At 39.9% G+C, this 23902-nt stretch overlaps 1 protein-coding gene across 1 annotated transcript in view; it reads left to right on the top strand.

Moving 5' to 3' along the window:
- LOC133441541 (myelin protein zero-like protein 2) overlaps positions 1–17588 on the top strand; it is a 33582-nt gene extending 15994 nt beyond the window's left edge. The window contains exons 2-5 of the mRNA XM_061718952.1: positions 10431–10600; positions 11603–11813; positions 14864–15032; positions 16513–17588. Of these exons, the coding sequence (XP_061574936.1) occupies positions 10431–10600; positions 11603–11813; positions 14864–15032; positions 16513–16672 (710 nt within the window). The 3' untranslated portion in view covers positions 16673–17588. The remainder of the gene's footprint in view (positions 1–10430; positions 10601–11602; positions 11814–14863; positions 15033–16512) is intronic.
- Positions 17589–23902: the final 6314 nt, after the last annotated feature.

Here is a 23902-nt window from a genome sequence, read left to right as displayed (position 1 = left end):
CATTCTGCCCCGATGCTTTGAAGACACCACAGTGAGGTGAAGTAAAGGTGCTACAGAGGTGTGCTGAATGGCTGAATGGAGTAAATCCACACCTCTTAGACCAGGGATCGGCAACCCAAAATGTTGAAAGAGCCATATTGGACCAAAAACACAAAAAACAATATGTTTGGAGCCGCAAAAAATGAAAAGTCCTGTATAAGCCTTAGAATGAAGGCAACACATGCTGCATGTTTCTATATTAGTTAGAACTGGGGGAAGATTTTTTTTCATTATGCACTTCAAGAAAAAAGTCCAAATGTCCAGAAAAAGTTGAAATTTCGAGAAAAAAGTCAAAATGTCAAGATTAATGTTGAAGTACAATCTTGAGAAAAAAGTCAAAAGTTGAAGAAAAAAGTCGAAATGTTGAGAAAAAAGTCGAAATGTTGAGAAAAAAGTAGAAATATCGAGATTAAAAAGGAAAGGAAAAAGTAAGAAAAAAGAGAAAAAAAAGAAGAAAAAAAGAGAAAAAAATAAAAAAAGGGAAAAAAAAAGGTGAAACATTTTTGAAAAACTCCAGGGAGCCACTAGGGCGGCGCTAAAGAGCCATATGCGGCTCTAGAGCCGCGGGTTGCCGACCTCTGTCTTAGACCATTTCAGTCAGACATGCTGTTCTGTAGTAAAAGTGAGAAGTAAACACAGAATGTGAAAAGTTCCACAGGCTTGACCTGTAACTGCAATAAACCCACATAGTCCAGTCATTATATGAAAAAACCTAGGACAAATTGCAACAGTAGCAAACTCAACTGATTTTGTATCCTCATTATGTCCTTAGTGAGGGAAAAAAAGTCCCAAGGAATCCCATCATGGGAAAGTTTTGAAAACGACCTATATATATTCATATCGAAAAATGCCTGTTATAACGTAGTTGTGAATGGGGTTCAAAATTTTACTTTTAGATATCACTATAAAAACTCACAGGCTGATTACACACACAAAGACAAGGAAAAAAGTCAATCACAACTTCATTGAATTATTCTGTTTACTCATGCAAATCACACATTATCTTATTTGATATGCACCAATTAGCATACACGCCAGAACTTATCAAAACATTTGATAAAGACATTTTTTTTCTTCTTGGAATATTAGTAGATAGGCTCTGTGGAGCTCAGTCCACGAGGATGGGGCTCAAGGGTTTATGTCCGTGGAGATAGGTCCATGGAGATGGGGGCTCTGGTGTCTTGGCAGGGCAGGAGATAAGGCTGAGGGATGAACAGGAGACGGTTTGTAAGGACAGAGAAAAAAATAAGGTAAAGTACAAAAATGGCTAGACTGGTCAAATAATTAAATCACTTACACAATACAACACTACACAATCTAATCTTCATCCTCATCACAGGCCATCTGTTTTGAGTTCATGCAGCTGGATCCTCTGCAGTGTCCACAGGCCGGACTGCACTCCATGGTGTTTCTTTTGCAACTGCATCTTAGGGTGCTGCAGTCAGACTGGCAGTTGCATCTTATGACCCTCAAGAGCTTCTCAGGTGCAGGGGGTAGGGTGGTCTTGACTGGCACAAATCCCTCGCCAGACTTGAGCCAACCCCAGTCCGTCGGACTACGTTCGTCTGTAAGAAAAGATGCACAGTCTCCGACCAGTCATCGCTTCGTTGAGCGCATGTTGCCAAAAGGCTCGCCGTGTCAACAGTCCTGAATGGATAAGCAATAGCATCACGTGCACCAGGCCTCTTTCTCTTTTTTCCAACATCAGCTGGTGTGCCACAAAAGAGGCAATCTGTTTTGTATGAGAACCTCCCTGTACTTGAGCTTCGTGTACGTCTCTCTCTGCCTGTACTTGGTTCTGTGTCTTTTGGGCTGGTATATGTAGTTATCTCTGGTCGTCTGGTGTAAGTACGGCGACATTCTTTGTGAACTTTATCACCAGGTACTGAGGTTATGCTGTCTCCCCTCGTTACACTGGCCTCGTTTATAGACACACATCCCTTCTCTCCGAGTGTTGATACTAATGACCCTGTTCCACCAACACCTTGCCTACAAATGACACATTGTTCATTTGCCTCCATTTCCTGGAAATGGATAAAATAAAAGTACAAAATTAACAATGTTTGTAATACCTGTTAACTTTAATGTCAATATTGGGTCAGAGCTACAAACATAAAACATATCCTTCATGTAGTTGTTGACATTAACTTCAGCTGAGCACTTACTTGAACTTCACACATCCATGTTAGGAACTGAGCCTGTTCTGGATGAGTAGATTATGGAAGTGGGAGAGATGAGGGTCCAGAAATCTAGAAAAGTGCACTTGAATTTTTGTTTCATGTGCTCTGTGTGAATGAAAAATAAATATTTAGCATAATACTCATAGAATGATTTAGTCTTGTTAATAGGCTACACAGCTGGTGTGCCCCCGCGGGCGGGGGCTCTGGGGTTCAAGCTAGGTTTTAAGCTAGCTATTTAATAGCTAATTACCAATGTAATGACAATTTAAAAACAACAATAAACTTTAACATTACAATAAAGCAACATTTAACAATTGTATTAGGCTACTAGCATGATTGATTTGTTTAATAAATTGATTGATATTAATTGATATTGTGAAAGCTTCCACTGACAATAGCAGACCATCAAGCACAATGCGACAATGCATTGTGAGCTTGTCGATCAGCTATTGTCAGTGGAAGCTTTCCCCACAATTACAGAAAACAGAAACAACACTAGCATTCAGCCCTGAGTCCGGTTACCCATATAGGGTTTAAGTGGTTAATGTAACATTTACTACAAGTCAAGAGAGTCAAGAGTCAAGAGTGATGCTGACACAGTTCAGTACACACAGTCATCAACATTATTTAAGCTATTCTGTATATTGCAACTATCACAGTAATGTTAGCTAGCATGGTTAATAGCTAACTGACTAAATCTTATATTAAACAATAATTTGAAATGTTCACATCTATAATGCTTATTATATGTTACTTGATGTATATAATATATATATATATATATTTTTTTACCTGCAAGGGTCTCTGACTTTAGAGGAAATGGATAAATATTTCAAAGCTGTTGGGATGGTTTACATGTCAGCCATCTTGATCTTGTTATGTTGCAGTTGCAATGGCGAGAACGCTCAGTGTATCCTTCCAGTCACGGGCTTGCCTTGCTTCGGTCATGTCTCGGTTCTGCTCTCCAGTATTAAAGTTGACCCCTGTGAGTGCTTTCATTGCCTGGTTGACTTCTGCACAGGCAGGCATGGAAAGCAGCCACAGCCATAAAGCAATACAGTACTATGTGAAACAAAGTATATAATTCCTGTGTATAGTAAATTTAAAATGAAAGGAAAATCTACATCTGATTATTATCTTTATTTTTGAGAGTTAATGTTACCTCACATCTATACCTCTGCAGCTTTTCCGATGGTGGTGAGAGTGAATGTAATAATTAACTTTCCTATCCTTAGTTTATATTGATGACCATTTTTGGGTTCATAAAATTTCAGTCATTGCATTAATTGGTATTTCTTGACAGCTGAGACTCTTGTGCATCCAATGAGCCCAGATGTAAGCTATTCATTTGTGCAGCTTTACATTCCTGACTCCCAGTGTGCAGAAATGGGCAAATACACAGTTTTTATAATAGGCGGAAATTACATATTTGTACAGCATGCAAAACACTACATGATTCTTGCACAAAGCTACATGGGCTTAACATAAATTTGGTATGTCTGTATAGGGGAGGCTTGTAGGTACCCATGTAACCCATTTCCATTAACATATATTGAGGTAGAAGGCCAAGGGACCATTTGAAAAATGGTGATGGCCATATTTCCCTCCCCAAAAAATCGTCTTAACTTTGAATAATTAGGTATGTAGCCCCCTTTCCAATGAGGTAACATGACATGGTTGGTGTCATTGGAAACCCGAGGTTGTCTAGAATCAAATGGTATCTTTACTTTTGAGCTACCTCAAAATTTGAATGCGTCACAATCTCTGAAAGACAGTGTCGTCAGTGATCCTTCCAGCAATCAAGTAGGTGTCATAAGGGTAACAAAACATTGAAAAAAACACATTTCCCATGATGGGATTCCTTGGGACTTTTTTTCTCTCACTAAAGACATATTGAGGATACAAAATCAGTTGAGTTTGCTACTGTTGCAATTTGTCCTAGGTTTAGCCTAATTCTGGCCTATAATGACTGGACTACACAAGAGGCAGCAGGTTGTACATGTAAAGCTTTGTGCCATGTTGAGTTTGGACTCGGTTCTGAATCAAGTCGTGGCACATGTGGCACCAGTTTGAGATTTTGTCTGGCTAATCATTGTTTGTGAACATCAAACAACAATAAACCATGTTTATGAGGAAGAAAAATGCTAAAATCCTGTTTGAAATTACAGATGTTCAGAGATGATCTTCTCAGTGGCTGCAGTCTGGATGCAGTATTTGTCTATTTTCCCAGCAATTGTTTATTACAAATGTCAGGAGACGTGCAGTGTGGTGTTCTTCTTCCCCTCCTTTTCCAATTACTCTTTCTTTTTTTTCCTCTTTGTCCACATTTACACACATGAAATATGGTTCATGAGACCCTCACCTGGTGTATCCAACCTGTCTGCTAGGATTTATAGGGTCCTTACATACTAGGCGCTCGGTGCCTGTAAGTTAGAGTTTCCAGAAAGGTGTAAAATCTGACCCACACTCCCCCACCCCCACCCACCGTCTCAGACATCGTAACGTCAGGATCTGTTTGTCATACGATATTCTCAAAATCAGATACAGGTATTTTGGAGCATTACAACCCGAGATCGCTTTGTTTGTAATGGTTGCTATTAGGGATGGGTGATATTTTACCGTTCGAGATAAACCGTCAATAAAATTCCCCACGGTAAGAATTTGCTCACGGTAAAAACGATAAATTGAGGAAATGAGAAAGAAAGAAAGAAAGAAAGAAAGAAAGAAAGAATGAAAGAAAGAAACGACTATCGTTATTGGGATAAATGCCAAAAAGAAAGAAAGAAAGAAAGAAAGAAAGAAAGAAAGAAAGAAAGAAAAAACGACTATCGTTATTGGGATAAATGCCAGAAAGAAAGAAAGAAAGAAAGAAAGAAAGAAAGAAAGAAAAAAAGAAAGAAAGAAAGAAAGAAAGAAAGAAAGAAAGAAAGAAAGAAAGAAAGAAAGAAAGAAAGAAAGAAAGAAAGAAAGAAAGAAAGAAATGACTATCGTTATTTGGATAAATGCAAGAAAGAAAGAAAGAAAGAAAGAAAGAAAGAAAGAAAGAAAGAAAGAAAGAAAGAAAGAAAGAAAGAAAGAAAGAAAGAAAGAAAGAAAGAAACGACTATCGTTATTTGGATAAATGCCAGAAAGAAAGAAAGAAAGAAAGAAAGAAAGAAAGAAAGAAAGAAAGAAAGAAAGAAAGAAATGACTATCGTTATTTGGATAAATGCCAGAAAGAAAGAAAGAAAGAAAGAAAGAAAGAAAGAAAGAAAGAAAGAAAGAAAGAAAGAAAGAAAGAAGGAAAGAAAGAAGGAAAGAAAGAAAGAAAGAAAGAAAGAAAGAAAGAAAGAAAGAAAGAAAGAAAGAAAGAAAGAAAGAAAGAAAGAAAGAAAGAAAGAAAGAAAGAAAGAAAGAAATATTCCCGTTGATGACACTTTTTGTATTGGTATTTTTTTTTATCGTTATTGGGATAAATGCCAGAAATTATCGTGATACATTTTTTTGTCCATACCGCCCATCCCTAGTTGCTATGGAAACAGGCCAAGCCTGTGAACATTTTTCATAAATCCTTTCTTCCCCTTCTCATTTTTCAAGTGGTTTAAGAGGTGATGAATCCCAACAAACATTTACTCCATTCAGCCAGTCATCACACCCTGCAGCACCTTTACTTCACCTTGCTGTGGGCTGTTAAACCCATAGGGGGCAGAATGGTGGTAACATTTCATTGGCCACTGTAATGCTTTTGTGTCATCTTGAGAGGCATAACATCACACACTTGCACGTACGCACCCAACTGCAGTGAAGCCAGTGTGGGAGTCATTAGTGGCTGTGCTGTGCCGCCAACACTGACGGTCTCTCCCTAATGAGACAGCCGTGTAATCCACCGTCTCCACTACTTCTGCTCACAGAAAAATAGAAAAGAAAGAAGAGGTAGACCAAATTAAGCTTCTTCTTTCAAAAGAAAAAAATCAAAGGATGGACACTTTTTGCCGTGTGGCCTTTGCCTGCATCCTTCTTGTATACACTTCTCCCAGTTTTCATCGGGCTCATTTAAAACACATTAGGCTGATAGAGTGCTGTTAGGGCCCGGCGATGAGAGAAGAGCCCGTCCATCTAATGATGTGAGGGAACCTCTCTCTGTCCTCTCTGCCCACAGGAAACTCTCTCCAGCCTGATAAGGAGCAGAAAGTGCAGCTCAAGGAGCGAAGCCCCCACTGACATGTTCCCTGTCAGCTCCTGACTAAATGCTCTCACAGTGCCTGTAATGCAGGCGGGGGGGAAATATAGCTCAATTTTCCTTTTACCCTGGTGTTGTGTTTGTAGCCCATCCAGTCTGTGGTCTGTGAGGCTTTCTGGAAGGCTTTAACGTCAAGCATACATACTCAGATTATAAGGGTTTGATGCTTGGACCTGTAGATTTCTATTCCAGGAAACTTCTGCAAAAGAGGTTTTAAATATCACCCTCCTGGTTAAGTAGGGAAAACAAACACAAAACATCTGTCATGACTTACGCAGATCTGAAATTACGCAACAAACTTTAATTCCGTTCTTTTACTACGGTAGATCAATTTAATGTATCCTATTATTCACACCATACTGTCCCACAATCCCACTTCAGTACATTAGGAAAGGATTGGTGTGAGCATTGGGGGGTAAATTAAAGGACAAAGCACAAGTAGAAAGATAAAGAAGTATTCATTAATTGTTCCCAGAGAGATCTACCCACTCCGGTCACCCCGCCGCCACACCGTCCACTCCTAAAAAACTGCTCTGACTCGGTACGTATCTGATTGTTTGATCCACAATCAGAACGACGAGTGTTCTGCTTCAGACTATTGTGTGAATCAAGATTTTTCACACAAATCTGTCGGTAAAGTTGGAAATTCTGAATTTGAAAGTCTGAATCAAGCTATTGGCAACGATCTAGCCAAGGATTAAACTCTAGTTTCTAGAGAAATCCAAGTCTACATGCGTGAGATGACAATCGATTAGTGAGTGAGGTGCGTTCGACTCCTTGATGCTAAGTGGTGCCAAACGCACTTTTGCGTTGGCGTTCTTCTGGTTCCTTCTTTGTTGTTTGTCTTAGGCCACGTTTACACGTAGCCGGGTATTTACAAAAACGGATATTTTCCCCTCTCCGTTTTCAAAAATATCCTCGTTTACACGGACTCGCATGAAAACGCTGTTAACGTCATGCCAGCCTCTGACTGGAAAAAACATCAACAAATGACACGTGTAACTTCCAGTTAAGGCTGATTTATGGTTCCGCGTTACACCAACGCAGATCCTACGGCGTAGGGTACGCGGCGACGCACACCGTACGGCGCGCATCACCGCGTACCCTACGCCATAGGCTCTGCGTCGATTTAACGCGGGACCATAATTCAGGCTTTACTTCCAAGACGGAACGAGAGTCTTTCGTTTGGAGTGACAGAGAAGTGGATTTACTTTTAAGTGTGACTTTAGAATATAAAACAGGTAAAATACAAGAAAATATTGACGGTGGCCAAACAAATTGTAAACACAGGTCGCACACATGATGCTGGTGACGTTTCTGTCGCATAATGTGACGTAAATCTCAGTTTTCCTCCGTTTTCTCTGTTTAGACGCAAACGTGAAAACTGAGTTTTTGAAAATCTCCACTTTGGCCAGAGTTTTCAGAAATGATCGTTTTTGGGGGCTTTGACCTCCGTTTTCGTGTAAACGAACGGCCAAAACGCATGAAAACGCCTCCGTTTTTGCCACGTGTAAACGGGGCCTTATTCTCCCACTGTGTTGATATTCTGGCATTCACGGAGTCGTCAGAAGGGGGAGTCCCGGGGTCGTCACTAGCTCGGCTAAGCGGGGGTTGCGTATATATGCCAGAATAACTCGAATTAGGACCCTGTTATCTGGCACTAATAAATCAATGTCAAGAGCTTCAGTTAGGTTTGACTACAGCCTGGCTAAGGTGTATACATGGCTTTTAAAACTTCAATATCAGTCGGATTAAGACAACAATTCAACTTTCTGTTAGTGCATGTAAATGTACTGACTGTTTCACAGGCTTCCCCTCACACTTTGCTCTCAAACTACGGTTGTGCGGGCTCTTTTTGTACTTTCACATACATAGATAGATGTGAATAATCCAAAAGAATGAAGCAGGAGTCTGTCTTTACTTTTCAAATTAAAGCAAACTCATATTCACTTTGTTTAAATGAGCTTTATTAAAACAATAGCATGGGGCGTCATTACACACTCTTTGCTCTTGTATTACCGTATGTTAGCGATCAACTCTGGGGCAGGATTTCTGTTTGTTTATACAGATCAGGGGTCCAGAGTCCTTGTGAGATCAAAGTCTTAGTAGTGACCTGTCCAAAGGGACACGTGCCTGTTGAAGGAGCCTGATTTGCCATTACTGCGGGGGAGAAACGCATCCCCCTGCAACACAATGCTCAGCCCATTCAGCGCATTCAGCAAAAAGCCACATGAATATTTATACATCTGTTCTCACTAATGTCGCCTGGTCATATATCAGATACATTCACTCTCGGACCGTATACTCAAGTCCAACTATTGCAATCAGAAAATCAGAAATGCAAAAAATTGTATTTTAAAAAACTGGAAATCAGAAAACCCCCCGGGACCCAAACAGTGGATCAATGAACTTGGATCATATTGTACTCCAGAAAAAATATTGTATTCCGTTAGAAAAAAAACCAGAGACTTTGACCTTATTTGGGGACCTTTTTTGGATTTTTTGCTTTTAATGGACTAATGATCTGAATCATCCACTATGTTAATGAATGTGTTTACACAGGACTTGATTATTTAATTTATTATTCATTTTTGTTCTAGTATTGATAGACATATGTTAAATTATTTTGAATGATGTAATCTATTGACCATATGAGGGAGGGAAGCGGAGAGGGGTGTGTTGTTGTTTTTTATTTTTATTTACATTTTTTATTTTTTATTTTTTATTTTTTTTATTATTATTATTATTATTTATTTATTTTGGTTTAATTAATGTCATGAAAAGTAAAAAAAAAAAAAGGGGGAGAAATATTGATAATTATATTGTTATTGTAAATTTTTTTTTATGCCCTCAATAAAGATATCTAAAAAAAGAAATGTATTTCACATCAACTGTAAAAAAGTAGGACATAGGTCGCCTCAGCTTGGTATGGTGTGAACAAAACCTTGGAGAAGTTCTTGAAGCAATAGAGAGACAAATCCGCTCTGACGGTGGCACGTTCCACTGTTGTGGAATCACAAATAAGATTGCTTTGAACAACGAGACACCAATCCCAAGAAGTCTCATCTATGTGCATTTAATCGATCAGCAGCTCCAGCCACACTAAAGTGTCCGTGTAATAGTCAGAGCTCTCCTCCTCTTATGAGGTGTGGAGACAAAGTCAGTCAACAATAAACTAGTGATGCAGACGGTCTGCTGCTTTCCCGGGCATCGACTTTAATAAGACTAGACACAGCTCCCGCTATTATTAGAACCTATACGGCTCTCTCTATAAATAGCCTAGGTGAATTAGACTAGACAGCCTTCACATAAACGTCCACAGAGACTTAGCCTCATACACACATATTCAGTGGGCCGCTTTTGAAAGTCGGTCCTCCCTCGATGAAGAAGTCTGTGAGCTCCTGGAAGGGAAGGCTCAGTCTTGTAAATCCCTACAGCAGAGCGTACTGGCTGCCAGACAGGAAGTCTGCATTAAATATGCTTCTTCCTGTATAAACCGCATGGCACGACAATGAATGAGTACAGGAGAGGTAACTCAATTCTAAGGAACTTCATATATCACTGTATGGATGATCAGATTGTCAATATTCCCCTCCCACCATGTACATCCCATGGATTCACTGCACAAATGGAGAGAATCCGTATCAGTGTGCAACACAGCAGAAACGCAATAAAGTCAGCAAGAGTCTCTGATCTGAAATCAAATTCATCAAGCAGATTGTTCAAACATCTATCAAAAGACACTGCACTAGATGTCCCAGAGAAACATGCTTTTGTGTGTAATGTCAGCTGCTGCACATGTGTAATACATTCATAGTGGGAGCAGCATCTCCATGCATCAAGCAGCTGGTTGACAGATGTGTCCATTCAAACTGCATGTATTGGGTTGTGCTCTGTCCACCGTGCGTTTAGTAAAACTGTTCTACGCCGCATTTTTCATATATTTGGCCCAAGAAGTAAACTCTGCTGCACTTTGTGCTTGCACGTTGCAGGTGTGCTGCAGGTCAGCGGGATGCGTATCTACACATCCGGGAATGTCGAGGCGGTCAATGGGACAGATATCCGTCTAAGGTGCACGTTTGAGAGTTCAGCTCCAATCAACGCCAATTCAGTCATCATCTCCTGGAGTTTCAGACCCCTGAAGCCAGGCCGAGAGGAGTCGGTGAGTTCAAGTTTGTCTGTGCATGTGCGGGGGAAAAAAATGATATAAGACTGTTCTTGTTGGGTCAAGACCATCAACCTCATGAGTAGGGGTGGGTATTGGGAAGGACCTCACGATACGATACGTATCACGATACTTGAGCCACGATACGATACACATTGCGATATCCCGATTATGCGATATCCCGATTATTAAATTCTACATAGTTCACCGAAAAATTTAAATATGCATTACACATCTTAAAATCCAAGTTGTATATATGCACATCAGATGATAGTGATGGATCTTAAAATCCGAGTTGCACGTTCATCAGATTATAGTGACAATTCATGGGACAAACTGAGTCAAAACAATGTTTTATTATAACTATACAAGCTAAAGTTACAACATATTTGTATATGTTTTTCATATTATTTACATCATATGAAATTAACATTCAATTTAGTATGAGGTTGCTTTAATTATGTGGCAAATAATAAACACAAGAAAGATGGGTACTAAAACCAAGGACAGCCACAGTGATCAGTCAGTATAGATATAAATCCATAAATAAATAAACCTCTGTCCATTATTTTTCATTTTTTAAGGACAGGCAATTGTGTTATATAAAAAATAAATTATAAAATGAAATAATACGTGAAATAAAACCTGAGCTCAGTGCAGGGCCCTCCCAGGGTTGGTAGAGAGTGGCAATGCCCAGGACTGTCACTTAGGTAGGAGCACTGGGTGATATAATGGGAAAAAGATCGGGGATAAAAAAATAAAAAATAAAAAAAAATCGATATTCAAATTTTGAATATCGATATTGAATCAGCTGGAAAAGTATCGCGATATATTGGCATATCGATATTTTTGCCCACCCCTACTCATGAGAGAACGATTCATATGAGAATAGAAACAACTGTATGGAGCATGTCAGAACAAAAACAAAATAGCAGCAGTCCAACAAGTCATGTCCACAGTTCCTTCCCACTAAATTCACCCATCCAAATCTATTTCTAGGTGTTCTACTACCAGCAGCGAGCATATCCTCCTTTGGAGGGCATCTTCAGGAAGCGCATCGTCTGGGCTGGTGATGTCATGGGCCAAGATGCATCCATCATAATTCGAGAAGTCAAGTTCACCTACAATGGTACCTATATTTGTCAGGTGAAGAACCCTCCCGATGTCCACGGCTCGGTTGGACAGACTCGACTCAGCGTTGTCCTCACAGGTCAGCAGAATCATTTTAAATGACATTGAACCATGTTCTAATCTTGGAGTCGCTGAATCTGTGCACATTTTATCTTTTGCTGTAAAAGTCGTAGAAATGGATCCAGCACAAGTTACTGAAGACGAATATGATGAATATAAATGAAATGCATGAAATTATTCAAACCTTTAATACATTTAATCCTGGACTTATAATTCATTTCTGTCAAAACACTGACACCTTTTGATAAAAAGAGACCGACGATGCGGCAGAATAGAACATTTATATAAGTCAATAACCAAGAAAATTAAATTTTCAGATTAAAGACATTTCCTCAAGCAATCAGATATCTCACTCTGGTTTTATTAGTCTACCACTGTACGTGTAGCGTACAGGAACAGGTGTGACAGATGCTCACACAGTGATGCTCAACAGGCAAAACACATCCAACATCCTTCTGCAGACAATCGGCTTTATAAACAGAGTACAGAACAGTGCTGATGGGAGCGTCACTAGGTTTTTAAAGTGTTTGTATAAACCAAAGTTATGAAGAATCTGAAATTCTAAGTCGACATTACCATTTGTTCTAAACAACTGGAAGCATAAGTGGACAATATTTACTTTTAATGCCATTGTAATCTATTGTATATGTCATTACTTACCTTGTTGTATTGTTAATGATTGTGTTATGGTAGATCTTTAAGTATTTCAATTTGAGAAGTTTTGTTATTTAAACCTCTTGGCATATTAGCGTGCATGTTTGCACCAGTTAATCAAGTAAAACTACTTCTGCATTTATTTTATTTTGCCATTAAAAGAGATTCTGACGATGTGGTTGTTGCTGAGTTATAACTTCAAAGATGAGGCATCCAAATCCAGACATAACAGGACCAGAAAGGCAGGTTTCATAGTGGAGATGGTAACGTTAATGAACTTTAATGAAGAGAACAAAACTGCCAGGGAAACATTGACCACAACAGACAGTTGGATTGAGCCCCCCACATGCAGCAGCTATAGCCCACATGCATCAGCTATAGCCCACATGCAGCAGCTACAGTATAGCCCACTGAGGCCCTTTAATGTGCGTCCTCTCTCTCCCTCCACAAAAATCTTACAAAACAAACAAACAAAATAAACAAAAGCAAGAAAGGATCTCAAAAAGATGTAGGGGCATGTGGACGTGGAGATTCCTGGAGTGTGAGCGGGATTGGACGAGGACTGACAAGGGCTGAGAAGTATTTATGACATGTGCTGAAGCTAATGAGGAGGAATGAGAAGATGAGAAAAAAATGAAAACACCCAAAGCAAAGAAGCAAACTCAACAGAGAATCACTGTTCAAGCAATTACAAAAAATCATGAAAAGAGACAAATAATCCACTCTTTCCCCACCTTTGCCCCCTCTCACACGTGTCTTCTTTATACAGTATGTCAGAAATATGGAAATAAATCCTGTGTCTTCACTTTTAGCTTCTTTAGCAGGCGTCCTATTTCCTCAAGAGGAATTGTGAGACTTAGGGTTTTCTTTTTCTTTGAATCTACCATTTCTCTATACTGATTTTTTTTTCTCTCTTGACAGACAGAAAAGCTACAGTACATAAAGTGTGTTTACCAGAAATGTTTTATTGTGTTGTTTCCGGTGTTTCAGTGTTTGTGACAGGGGTGGGGTCAGGGCAATTTTTCACGGGCAGGGTCATTTACACGTGTCTCCATTACCGGGAACCTTTACGATGCGAAAAACGTTCTTGTTGTGGGAGAGGAACTCAACTCGGTTTAGAGTAGCTACCTGGTGGGAGTTGGGGGGGGGGGTCTCTGCTGATGGGGATTTCTAAATGACATACAGCACTCCCACGTGAGTTTGTTTGTTGGGTACAGAGGTTCTTGCCTTGGACCTGTAATAGAGACACGCCGGCCGAAGGGGCTGAGGAGGGGGTCGGCCCTGTCAGAGGTTCCTGTCTGGCGGGTTTACCCACAATCCCCACTAATGGAAACTCAGGAAACTGGGGAAGCAGGACAGGCTGGTGATTTAAGGATGTTTAGGAGGATGAGGTCCATGTCCTATAGGGTACCGGTAGTAATAATTTAAGCAATGTTGTACACATTTCCTGTGAGCACCGGGGCTTTTGCGATGATTTTGATGATCGATGAAAAACTTAGCTGGAAATCACACATAAATAGTGTAAAATCAAGAATGTCTAAAACCCTAGCAATAGTAAATAAAACAAATTATTTTTTCTGTCAAAGAGCACAGTTTTTAATGTATAACTCACTCATAGTTCCATACATGACTTATTGTGTGGAGATATGGAGTAACACCTATAAAACAAATACAAACCCTATTTTTCTATTAAAGAAAAGAGCTTTAAGGATAATTAATAAAACCGACTATTATGAACCAACAAATAATCTTTTTATTAAATATAATACCTTAAAATTTCATGATATAGTAGAGCAGAAAACTGTTTTATTTGCCTTTAAAGCCCAGCGGAAACTGCTTCCAAACTGCATTCAGGACCTGTTCCAGATAAAAGAAACCCGCTATGACCTGAGGGGGAAACTCATGTTTGAGACGACGACAGCAAGAACTAATATTAAAAAGAGATGTACATCAATTAAGGCTAGAGAAATTTGGAATAGTTGTAATAACAACCTAAAAATGTGTCACTCTATCGTCAAGTTTAAGAAATTGTTTAAAGAAAATATTGTAAATAAATATAAAACACTATAATTATAAAGTATACTATCAAAAACATTCTAGGATGTGAAACGTCAATTTTATATTTTGTCTTACTTATTTTTTTCTTCTTTATGTATTGTTTGTTTCCACTGAGTAAAAGCTAATGTCTCATATTTTTGCTGATCATAAGAAAAAAGGGTCGGCACTATAAGCTACGGCTTCAGCCTACACCTTTTCGGCAAAAGAAATGTTGTGTTTTTTTTCTTCCTTTTCATCTTGTTCTGTACAAGCCGAAATAAAGATTCAAAGCACCGGGGCTTTTGCACCGATGCATTTATGCAGTTCACTTCAGCTCACTAAGTCTGCTGCATGCTTGTATTTCCCTGTCACACACAGCCTCCTTCTCCGAACTGCTCTTCCTGGTCTTGGCCATCGGAGGTGGTATAGCTGCCGTGGTCATTATCCTCGTCGTCATCCTGTCGTGCCGAAGGTACAAGAGGAGACAGCAACACCTGAGAGGGAACGAAGAGGCTCCCCGCAAAGAGAGAAAAGACCCCACGGCGTGGTAAGAGCGACCGAAAGCCAGAGGGAGAGGAGGAGGGCGATCGAGAGGGGAGCAGAAGGATCTCAGACGCTCTCTCTCGTTCTCCGGGGGACGCTGGGGATCAGGGCATGCGGTGCTCCTTCTACGGGCTTGGGGCTCTTTTCCCTCTGGATGTTTCACTTTCTTCTTTCCGCTCCATCTGCAGTGTTCGCCTCCTAGACTCGGATACGTCAGAGACAGCTGTTCTTATGCAGACATAATTGGAGAATGTGCCTTTGTGTAGACAGCAATAGATAGTGAACTTTAGCCAGACTGCTGTGTAACCTTTATAGTATCACCATTGCGCCTTTCACTTCTGGAGGGAAACAAATTGTTTATCAATTCATCTTTTCCTGTTAAGCTAAATGGGCTTCCAGACACATTTCCTGTTTAGAGCAAATGTTTTGATGATACAGAACTAGAACAATGGTGAATTCCTGCTGTTTACTTCCTACATAATACATTTCAATGCCGGTATACCACGGCAGTGCAAGACACATGTTTGATATATTTATTCCAAAAACAATAGGAACACTGGAACAATGAATGAGCACTTTCCAAGCTTTCATTAGAGTTTTCTTTCATCATTTTCGTGAAGGGAAATGATTATACCTGCGCAAAGCTCTTATCCTTGTTTTACTGGTTGCATGTGCTGTCTGATTGATCCAGCTCACCGAGGTTCATCTGAGTCTGCACAAGCTTGCTGGTTTACATTTCCGTTTTGTTTCACTACTGAAGTTATGTCGCTGTATTTTCTGAAATTTTGTGTTTTTGTTGGACTGACTTGGTGGCTTTTGTATGATAAGAAATCCGACCTAATGGAGAGCAATTGTTGGAAACAGACAACTTTTACTACCACTTGATGAGGATTTTCACCAACACTGAAGCAAATGCACCGTCAGTTCGTTGCGTTTAAACTTTTTCTTTTATTGACAGTTTTATTATTGATTGTTTTGTCTGTTTCAAACAGTGAGCTCATCCCTCCCCCCCAAAAAATGCTTTTTTTTTTCTCTTGGGTGCTGAGACCTCTTTGGCTCTTTCTTGGGTTTTCAGATCTGTCTGTAAAAGGTGCTTTAACCGTTTGTCATAAAAACCGTGCCGAACCCTCTCGAGAAGAGGTTGACAACCCTTTTGCTCTCCTCTCGGCTGCTCGGTGTTATTCAGAAGCAAATTCAGTCTCCCCAGTCATATGCAGATGAGTAAACTAAGATTTGTGTCCAAACTTTGCTCCCAACATGGGACGCCTGAAGCAGTCTGATGCTAACCTTTTATCCCTGCTGCCATGTTTGTCTGCCTTGTCTTGCGTGTCGTTCCCCAATGTGTCTGCAACTGTACATCCCTGCTTTTTGAATGTGTCATGCATGAATGAATATCCCTGTGTGTACGTGTGTTATGTCGCTCTTAACCCCCCCCCCCCCTCCCCGGATGTCTTATGTCCCGTCTCCGTGTGTGCGGGTCCCAGTCACCCATCAAAGGCTGTCCACCTCTACGTATCAGAGACTTCCATTGAGATTGACAGTTCAGACGGCATGATCTCAGACGCCAGCACCAAAGACTCCAGCTCCTCAGAGGAGGAGGGCCCTAGCTCAGACGATGACGATGGCGGCGGCGACTCTGACTGAAGAAGTGGCGATAGGACGGCCAGGGAGCTTGCTGGAGGGGACGCCCAGGTGGGGCCTATGGACCCCACTCTTCTGCAGAGGGGCGGCTAGGTAAAGGAAAAGTGTTGCCAATGTGATGAACTAAAGCACAATGTTCCAGAATGTGAGGAAACTAAAACTTTGAAGATTTAAAAGCAGGAACAAAGATATTAATCCTTCTGATTAAGAAGTACAGTCGTTTTACTTTCCTGAAGAAATATTGGACTAAACTTGAATAAAACTGCAGGGCTTGTACAGAAAACTGGCCTGGCTACTGTTGGGAAGGTAAAAAGGGTTCGATTCTTGTTCACACTCTGCTGAGGCATGGATCTTGTTAAATGCTGAAAGTCGATGGCAAAATCAGTTGATAAACGTGTCTGATCTCACCAGAGATATAAGAATGGAAGTGGAAAAGCAAAACGTGCTTGCGACCGTGATGAGCCAGACATAACTCTTCAAGTTACAACCATTACAAACAATTTCACTGTTCATGGTCTTTTAAAAATATATTTTTTAGCTTGAATTGTTACTGGCCTTCCGCTTCGAGACGTTGTACTCTCCATCACAGCTAGGTACCTTTGAAAAATGTGTTTTTTAATGAAAGCCGAGCAGCTAATCATTTGAGGAGGAACTGAGTGCACCTGCCCTGAGAGTCGCGTGGGAGCGAACAGTCAGATCTGAAAACCCTTGGATCACTAACCCACGACAGTAACGCCTGTCTGCCAAGCTTGTACCACAGACTCTGTACCCGTCTTTCATATGTTTATAGTGTTTATTTTTCCAGAGCTAATACCAGAAATGTTTTATTGTGTTGTTGAAAACTTTCATATATATGTATTTGTTATAGAGCTTTTATAAAAACAAAAGATTTTCTAATAAAAATTACTTGATTTCTTTGTTCCATGGTCTCGCTTGAGTCCTTTCCAGATGAAGTTGACATGATAACCCCCCCCCTCAGCCAAACAATCACATAAAACTGTTGGATAGCTATCATCTATTATGTAAGACGGTAATCTTGTTATCAAGCTTTTATTATGTATCATTGTCTTTAATGCTCTGCTTCCAGTTGTGTATTTATAATGTGTGTTTATCTGCAGAGCTTTTCAATAATTTAACTGTAATTATTACTGCAGTGGATATCTGTTAAAGGTTCAATATGTCTGCTCCTGCATTTGTTACTACACTCTGAGTTTGCTCATCTGTGTGTGTGTGTGTGTGTGTGTGTGTGTGTGTGTGTGTGTGTGTGTGTGTGCGCATGCATTGATCAAAGTCTGTCCCTCTGGCTGAAGGTTTAGTTACTCAATGACAGACCTTGTGCATAGCGTTTATTCACAGTTGAAAAAGAAGAGGATTGTGGTGGAAGAGGCTGTTTATGCAATCTAAATAATTACTTTTTTACTGCTGTGACATCACATTGATGAAACCACTGTGGAATGGCTAGATGATTGTTTAAATCACCAAAACATTCACTTAATCACATTGTAACATTTCAGCTTTCACAAACATTTAAGTCAAATCCACAGTTTTCTTGAATGTGGACGTGCATGTAATCTATTAGAAGAGTATTAAGAGGAGACAAGGCAAAAAAACAAGAAATAAATTCCATTGATGACGTCCTGATCAACCCAACCTCATCTCACAGCAACACAAATGAAACCAACGTCTTTGCAGTCATGCTGATGGACACTTGTGTAAACTGTGGCCGGAGGTGGTACCGGTAGGTAAATGTGACTGAAAAAGACAAGAAAATGATCAAGAAAAGAAAGTTATAAAGTAAATGATCCAGTCACAAGAAGACATTTTTAAGTGACTGTTCACACTTGGCGTTAACATGTGTCTTCACATTCATCTCCAGTAGCAACTTCTAATTGGACTCCACTCCTCTGCCCTTTTGAAAATAAACAGGTATGTGATATTTCCCCACAAAGACCAGGTGCATTGCTGTTCGTTACCTGCAGGAGGCAGTGATGCGCTTAACCAAGTCTTGTCAGGAGAAACAAGAAGAAGAATGTGCTTCCTGTTTGTCATGTTTTCCTTGTATTTCTGTTTTTTCCCCCCCAAGTTTGTTCAACTAATTGCAAAGAAAAACATCCTCAACATGCCGACCAAGGAACAGGATAAAAGGCTTTAGACAGACTGAAATGTGTCAGACATGTCCTAGAGATGGACCCTGACAATATAATCCTCACAATATACTTTATTACATAGACAAACCCAACAAAACACATTCTTTAATATAAAATGAACTACAACATTATCAAATGAAGAGGAAGTAGCCTACAGTCTACAGCTTAGAGCCACGTTTATGTTGTAAATGAGTGAAGCAAATCTTTAAAATGCATATCAAACATGTTGCATGTCCTAAAAAAGATTCTCATTTTAAGATGGTTTGGAGATTGTCAGAAGTGGTGACAGAAATGTTTTGAGAAACACAAAAGTTCTGGAAATCTATGGAAAGTGAAAAGGAGTTAGCAGCTTGGGAAAGCAGTGGTGTGATGTAGGGCTGTTCGATTTTGCCCAAAAATAAAATCTCGATTTTTTTCTCTCAAAATCCGATTTTCGATTTTCGATTACGATTATTTTGTGAATTGACAAAAGGCAAAGAAATGATTTCAAATATGCTGTTTTTCTATTGAACATTTGCCCCATTGGGCTTTAAGTGCAAACTTTGCTCTTATTAAACCAAAAATGAATGAATAAAGTGCAAAACTCTGTAAAATAAGTTGAAAAAAAGTTTTAAAAAATATAATAAAATGTAAAGTTTTATCTCTGAAAAAAAAATCAGCAAATCAGCACTTGCAAACATACAGTAAGTTATATTTCATTTTCTAATTAAACTAAACTGGGTCTTTGCATGCTAAATAATAATGCAACCCATGAAGGAGGTAGAGGTGTGTAATGTCAGTCATTACATTTGCTATTCACATTTGCAAGTTTTTTGCAAGGAACACGAGCCGGTCTACCGCATCTGGCTTGAGGGATGCCCGGTGGCATGTTACAACGCCCCCTCCTACCCTAAAGAGCCTCTCCCATGGGGCACTTGTCGCAGGTATTGAGAGGTATTTCCATCAATCATTAATATGGTATCAATCATTAATATGTGTGCAGTAAAGGTAAAAAAAAAAATAAAAAATAAAAAATCGATTTTACGATTTTCACGTTTTAACATCGTTCTAATTACATAATCGCGATTACGATTTAAAATCGATTAATCAAACAGCCCTAGTGTGATGGTTTGCACTGACTCCAGAGGTTCAAATCCCCTCTCAGGTCTTCTGTGTCCCAGTTTGTGTGTTATCTCTGTGCTTTTATGGGTCGTCTCTTCATATTTTGGTTTCCTTCCATGGCCCAAAAACATTCATGCAATGTTGATTGTGATTCTGAACGGATGTTGGGGGGGAAAGCGTGAATGTACATGGCCTGCTTTGCTTGTCTGTGTTCGGCCTTGTTATGGATGGAGACCTGTCGAGTGTGAGCCCGGCCTTGGACCACCCCACTCTACCCTAAACGTTACAGCCAAAAAGGTATAGAAAATGACAGGAAGAAATAAATCCAGTCCTTTAGCTAGCAGCAACATGTGTTGTGTTTGATAGAGCTTCACTAGAGACTGGACTCAGAAAGACTTATCATCAGCTCTTTAGACTTCCAACTGCATCTAATATAAATCTGATTGTACAGACCAGAGGAATGTGTTCTTTTCTGTAATTGACGGTTTGCAAAATGATTACGGTCAGATCCTGTGGTGCACAAACACGCGGCACACCCACTGCAAGCCTAACACCACTGAGCCTCTCCCACATGACAGATCCCAGTTTAGCCTCGGCTACTAAGTCATCTGTGCAACATGGAAAAACTGGATTTTCAGGCGAATGCATGAACAACTTAGTCTGGACCTTTTCTAGCCTCATGGAGGAGAGTTTGAAGTTGGAGATGCACTTTCAAAGATGGACCATTCAACGGAGGGCGTCAGCATCGGGCCCACAGGAGACGGGACATGATTCAAAAAGTGTATCTAGACACTGATGTTGTCTCTTTGCAGAACCTTGTAAATGGCAGATGAGACTCCTTACTTATTTGTGTGAAGGTCACCATTTAGAGTCATTATCGAACACACCCTCAAATGCTTTGGGCTATTTGCTGATGGAGTCGTGTACTGGCAAACCCACTGAGCTACTTAACTTTTCTTTTCTTTTCTTTTTTATGAAGGCAAACAGCTGAAAAATCTCCACAAGATTCCCGAGGTTAACGTGGTGAACATTTATGTCCCTACATGCCGTTGCTTGGGATCTGTAAAATCCGCAAAATTTCAGGCCTGAGAAACAGAACTGCAAGCAGCAGTTTGGTGGGAATAGGAGAAGATCAAGTGAAATTAAAGAAGACAGCTGCTTTATATTTTCAACCAATCAGCTCACTAGTCTCAGCAGATTTTCAGTGACATTCTAAAACAAACACAGGAGGCATCAAGAACAGCTGCAGTAATGGAGAAAAATTATTAGTTACAGTACAACTAAAACATAAAACATTTTACTCTTGAAGCAGAATTCTGGAGTAGAATTAGTGGATGGAGTATTGCCACTTCCAGTCCAGTGACTTGGTCTCTTTTACCTACTCCTGACTGGTAAGACTGACTATTATGTGTTTACGTGTTTTTGCTCACCTTTACTGTACCAAAGCGACTGGGAGAAGCACTTTTAAACCATTGTTGTTCATGACTCACTTCACAAGCCATTCTCTAAAAATAACACACAGATAAAACATTTCTTAAAGGACTGCGGCGATGTGGGTTTTGATAAGGGAAGCAACAAAAACCTGTAAATAAAAGAAAAGACAACTGTCTCTCATTCTGTTTGGTTTTCTACGGTGCATTTTTTCTTTTCTTATTGCTCTCTCCACACCTGGCGGAGGTGGAGGTGGCTGTACCTGGCACGGTATTGTGGAAAGATAATGAATTCTTTTGCACATGCTTACACACACACTGACTTGTTTTCACACACCCAGGCACAAGAACACGGGCTTGGCTGGACAAGTTGCTCAGAGGAATTAAAGCCACCTCACTGATACTGAATGTGACTCAATGTCAAACTATGACTTGTTCTGACGGCTAGTCATCCATACACTATCTCTCTCCCTCTCTCTCACACACACACATACAGGTAATTATACATGCATTTAAAAGATCAAGTCAACCTTACTTTCAGAGCACTGCACAGTGAAGCCCTCCTAACTGTGTAATGCGGCTGTGCTTGAGTGACTTCCCTGAGAAAAGTATGTTTGTATATGAACCCTCACAAGCACATTAGAGGGTAGCAAATGCAGCTTTTCAGCAGCTCTTCATTGCATTTAAATATATGAAAAGACTCCAAGACTCTCACATATTTGGATAATGGATAATGGTTACATAGGCTCTCTGTCCATGACGGTTTAAATCACCGTTATTAGTCTCCACCAGTGGTGACAACAGGTGAAGAGGTCTCTTGTTGTGCAGAGACGCCAGTAAGCCAGCGAGCAGGGAAAGCCCTCATTGTTAAAGAGAGGATTTCAGCTGAAACTGAGACCACGCTTTACTGTAACCAGACAAGAGAGGTCCTGTGTTCACGTACACAGTATACGGCACCGTGTGAGAACACGGCCAGGTAGGAGGCACAGGGCCTTGCTGGAGCAGACTGTGGATTATTAACAATATAGCTCTGTGGAAAGCAGCCGTCGTAAACAATCCCTGGAAAGCTAAACGCTGTCACTGAGAGTCAGTTAAAGCGGTATCCCTGCCTCAGCGTGGCAGCTGTTACATAAATACTGTAAACAGCTGTGAATGGTTGCTAGAAGAAAAGCGTGCGACCTGTGGATCAGGAAAAAAAACACAAGACACAAAAAAAACCTGGTGGTTTTCTAATCAAGTAATGACAATCATCACACAAAATTCACCTGGACTTCAAATGAATCATATAAATAGTTTTATACTTTAATTATACATTTTACAAGTAACAAATATTAGTTTTTTGTGTTGGGAGCGCAGCTTTTGTCTACACAGATCTCTCTCAGAGAATGAAATAAGAGAGCAATATAAGGAAGCTGTGCACCACTTTAATAGGCAATATTTATTCCAGAGTGTAAGGTCATTAATGCCTGAAACTGAACCTTCATCGATGCACCAGCTTTAATCTGACTGTAATATCATATATTACTTTTATTGTTGTTCTTATACTATTCCAAAGACATTTGCTTGAATTGAAGAGCTCCAAGAACTTGAGTGTTTCAAGAAAGATGTAGATAATTAACATACAATATTACACGAAACCTTCTTTTTGATTGATTCCTTTATCCTGATATCTGATGGGTAAATTACATTTGCATCGACCTCAAGTACCCATGTACTCTCTGTCCTTGCAGCAATTCTGGTAATCCCGGACATAGATCTGTGATATGTCCTCCAATCTTTTATAAAATGACAACGTGCAGAACAACTACAGGATAATTTTTGTCAGCATGGATGAAATACTCCAGGGTGATATTATGGATGAAGAAAGAAAGAAAGAAAGAAAGAAAGAAAGAAAGAAAGAAAGAAAGAAAGAAAGAAAGAAAGAAAGAAAGAAAGAAAGAACCTAAAACAAAACATAAATAACCTTCAAAGGAGCTCTTAAGAAACATGCATTTGAGGGAAGAAGCATCGCACCCCAGAGAAGCTGAACTAACATCGACTAGAAAAACACTATCTCCCATTAGACGTAATTACATCAGAAAAGACAGGAGATTGGAGACAGGGATAGTGGAGTAATTTGTTTCAACATTCCAAGAGATTCCCAGTGGAGCATCCGTGGTTTCACACACAGGCTGGCTGTTGAGAAGAGGCCTCACTTAGGAAGATGAACACGGATGAGGAGACTATATTGCAGCATAATGTGGGTTTATTTTGGCTCCACGGTTCTCACACTGACAATCAACATTATCTGGAAATAAAACTACTCATATGAAGACATAATTGTCAAAGCAGCTGATTTATGCACGTATAAATGAACTATTTCAGGCTGTAATTTGTGGTTTCTGCTCACTGCTTGTAAACATAAAAAATGGCTCATTAATCCCGTGATAGCCTTTTTTCAGGTTTTCTGAAATAAATTATGTTTTGCATTGTCTGTGTTCAAAAGTACAGAAGAGTATTATGGCCATGCAGGAGAAAAAATATTTGAGAGGGGAAGATTTTTTTTTATTGTGCAC

The sequence above is a fragment of the Cololabis saira genome, chromosome 4 (genome assembly GCF_033807715.1).
Source record: "Cololabis saira isolate AMF1-May2022 chromosome 4, fColSai1.1, whole genome shotgun sequence".
Taxonomy (NCBI): Eukaryota; Metazoa; Chordata; class Actinopteri; order Beloniformes; family Belonidae; genus Cololabis; species Cololabis saira.
The sequence above is the reverse complement of the archived record's forward strand: the minus strand, read 5'-3'. Positions and strand labels throughout refer to the sequence as shown.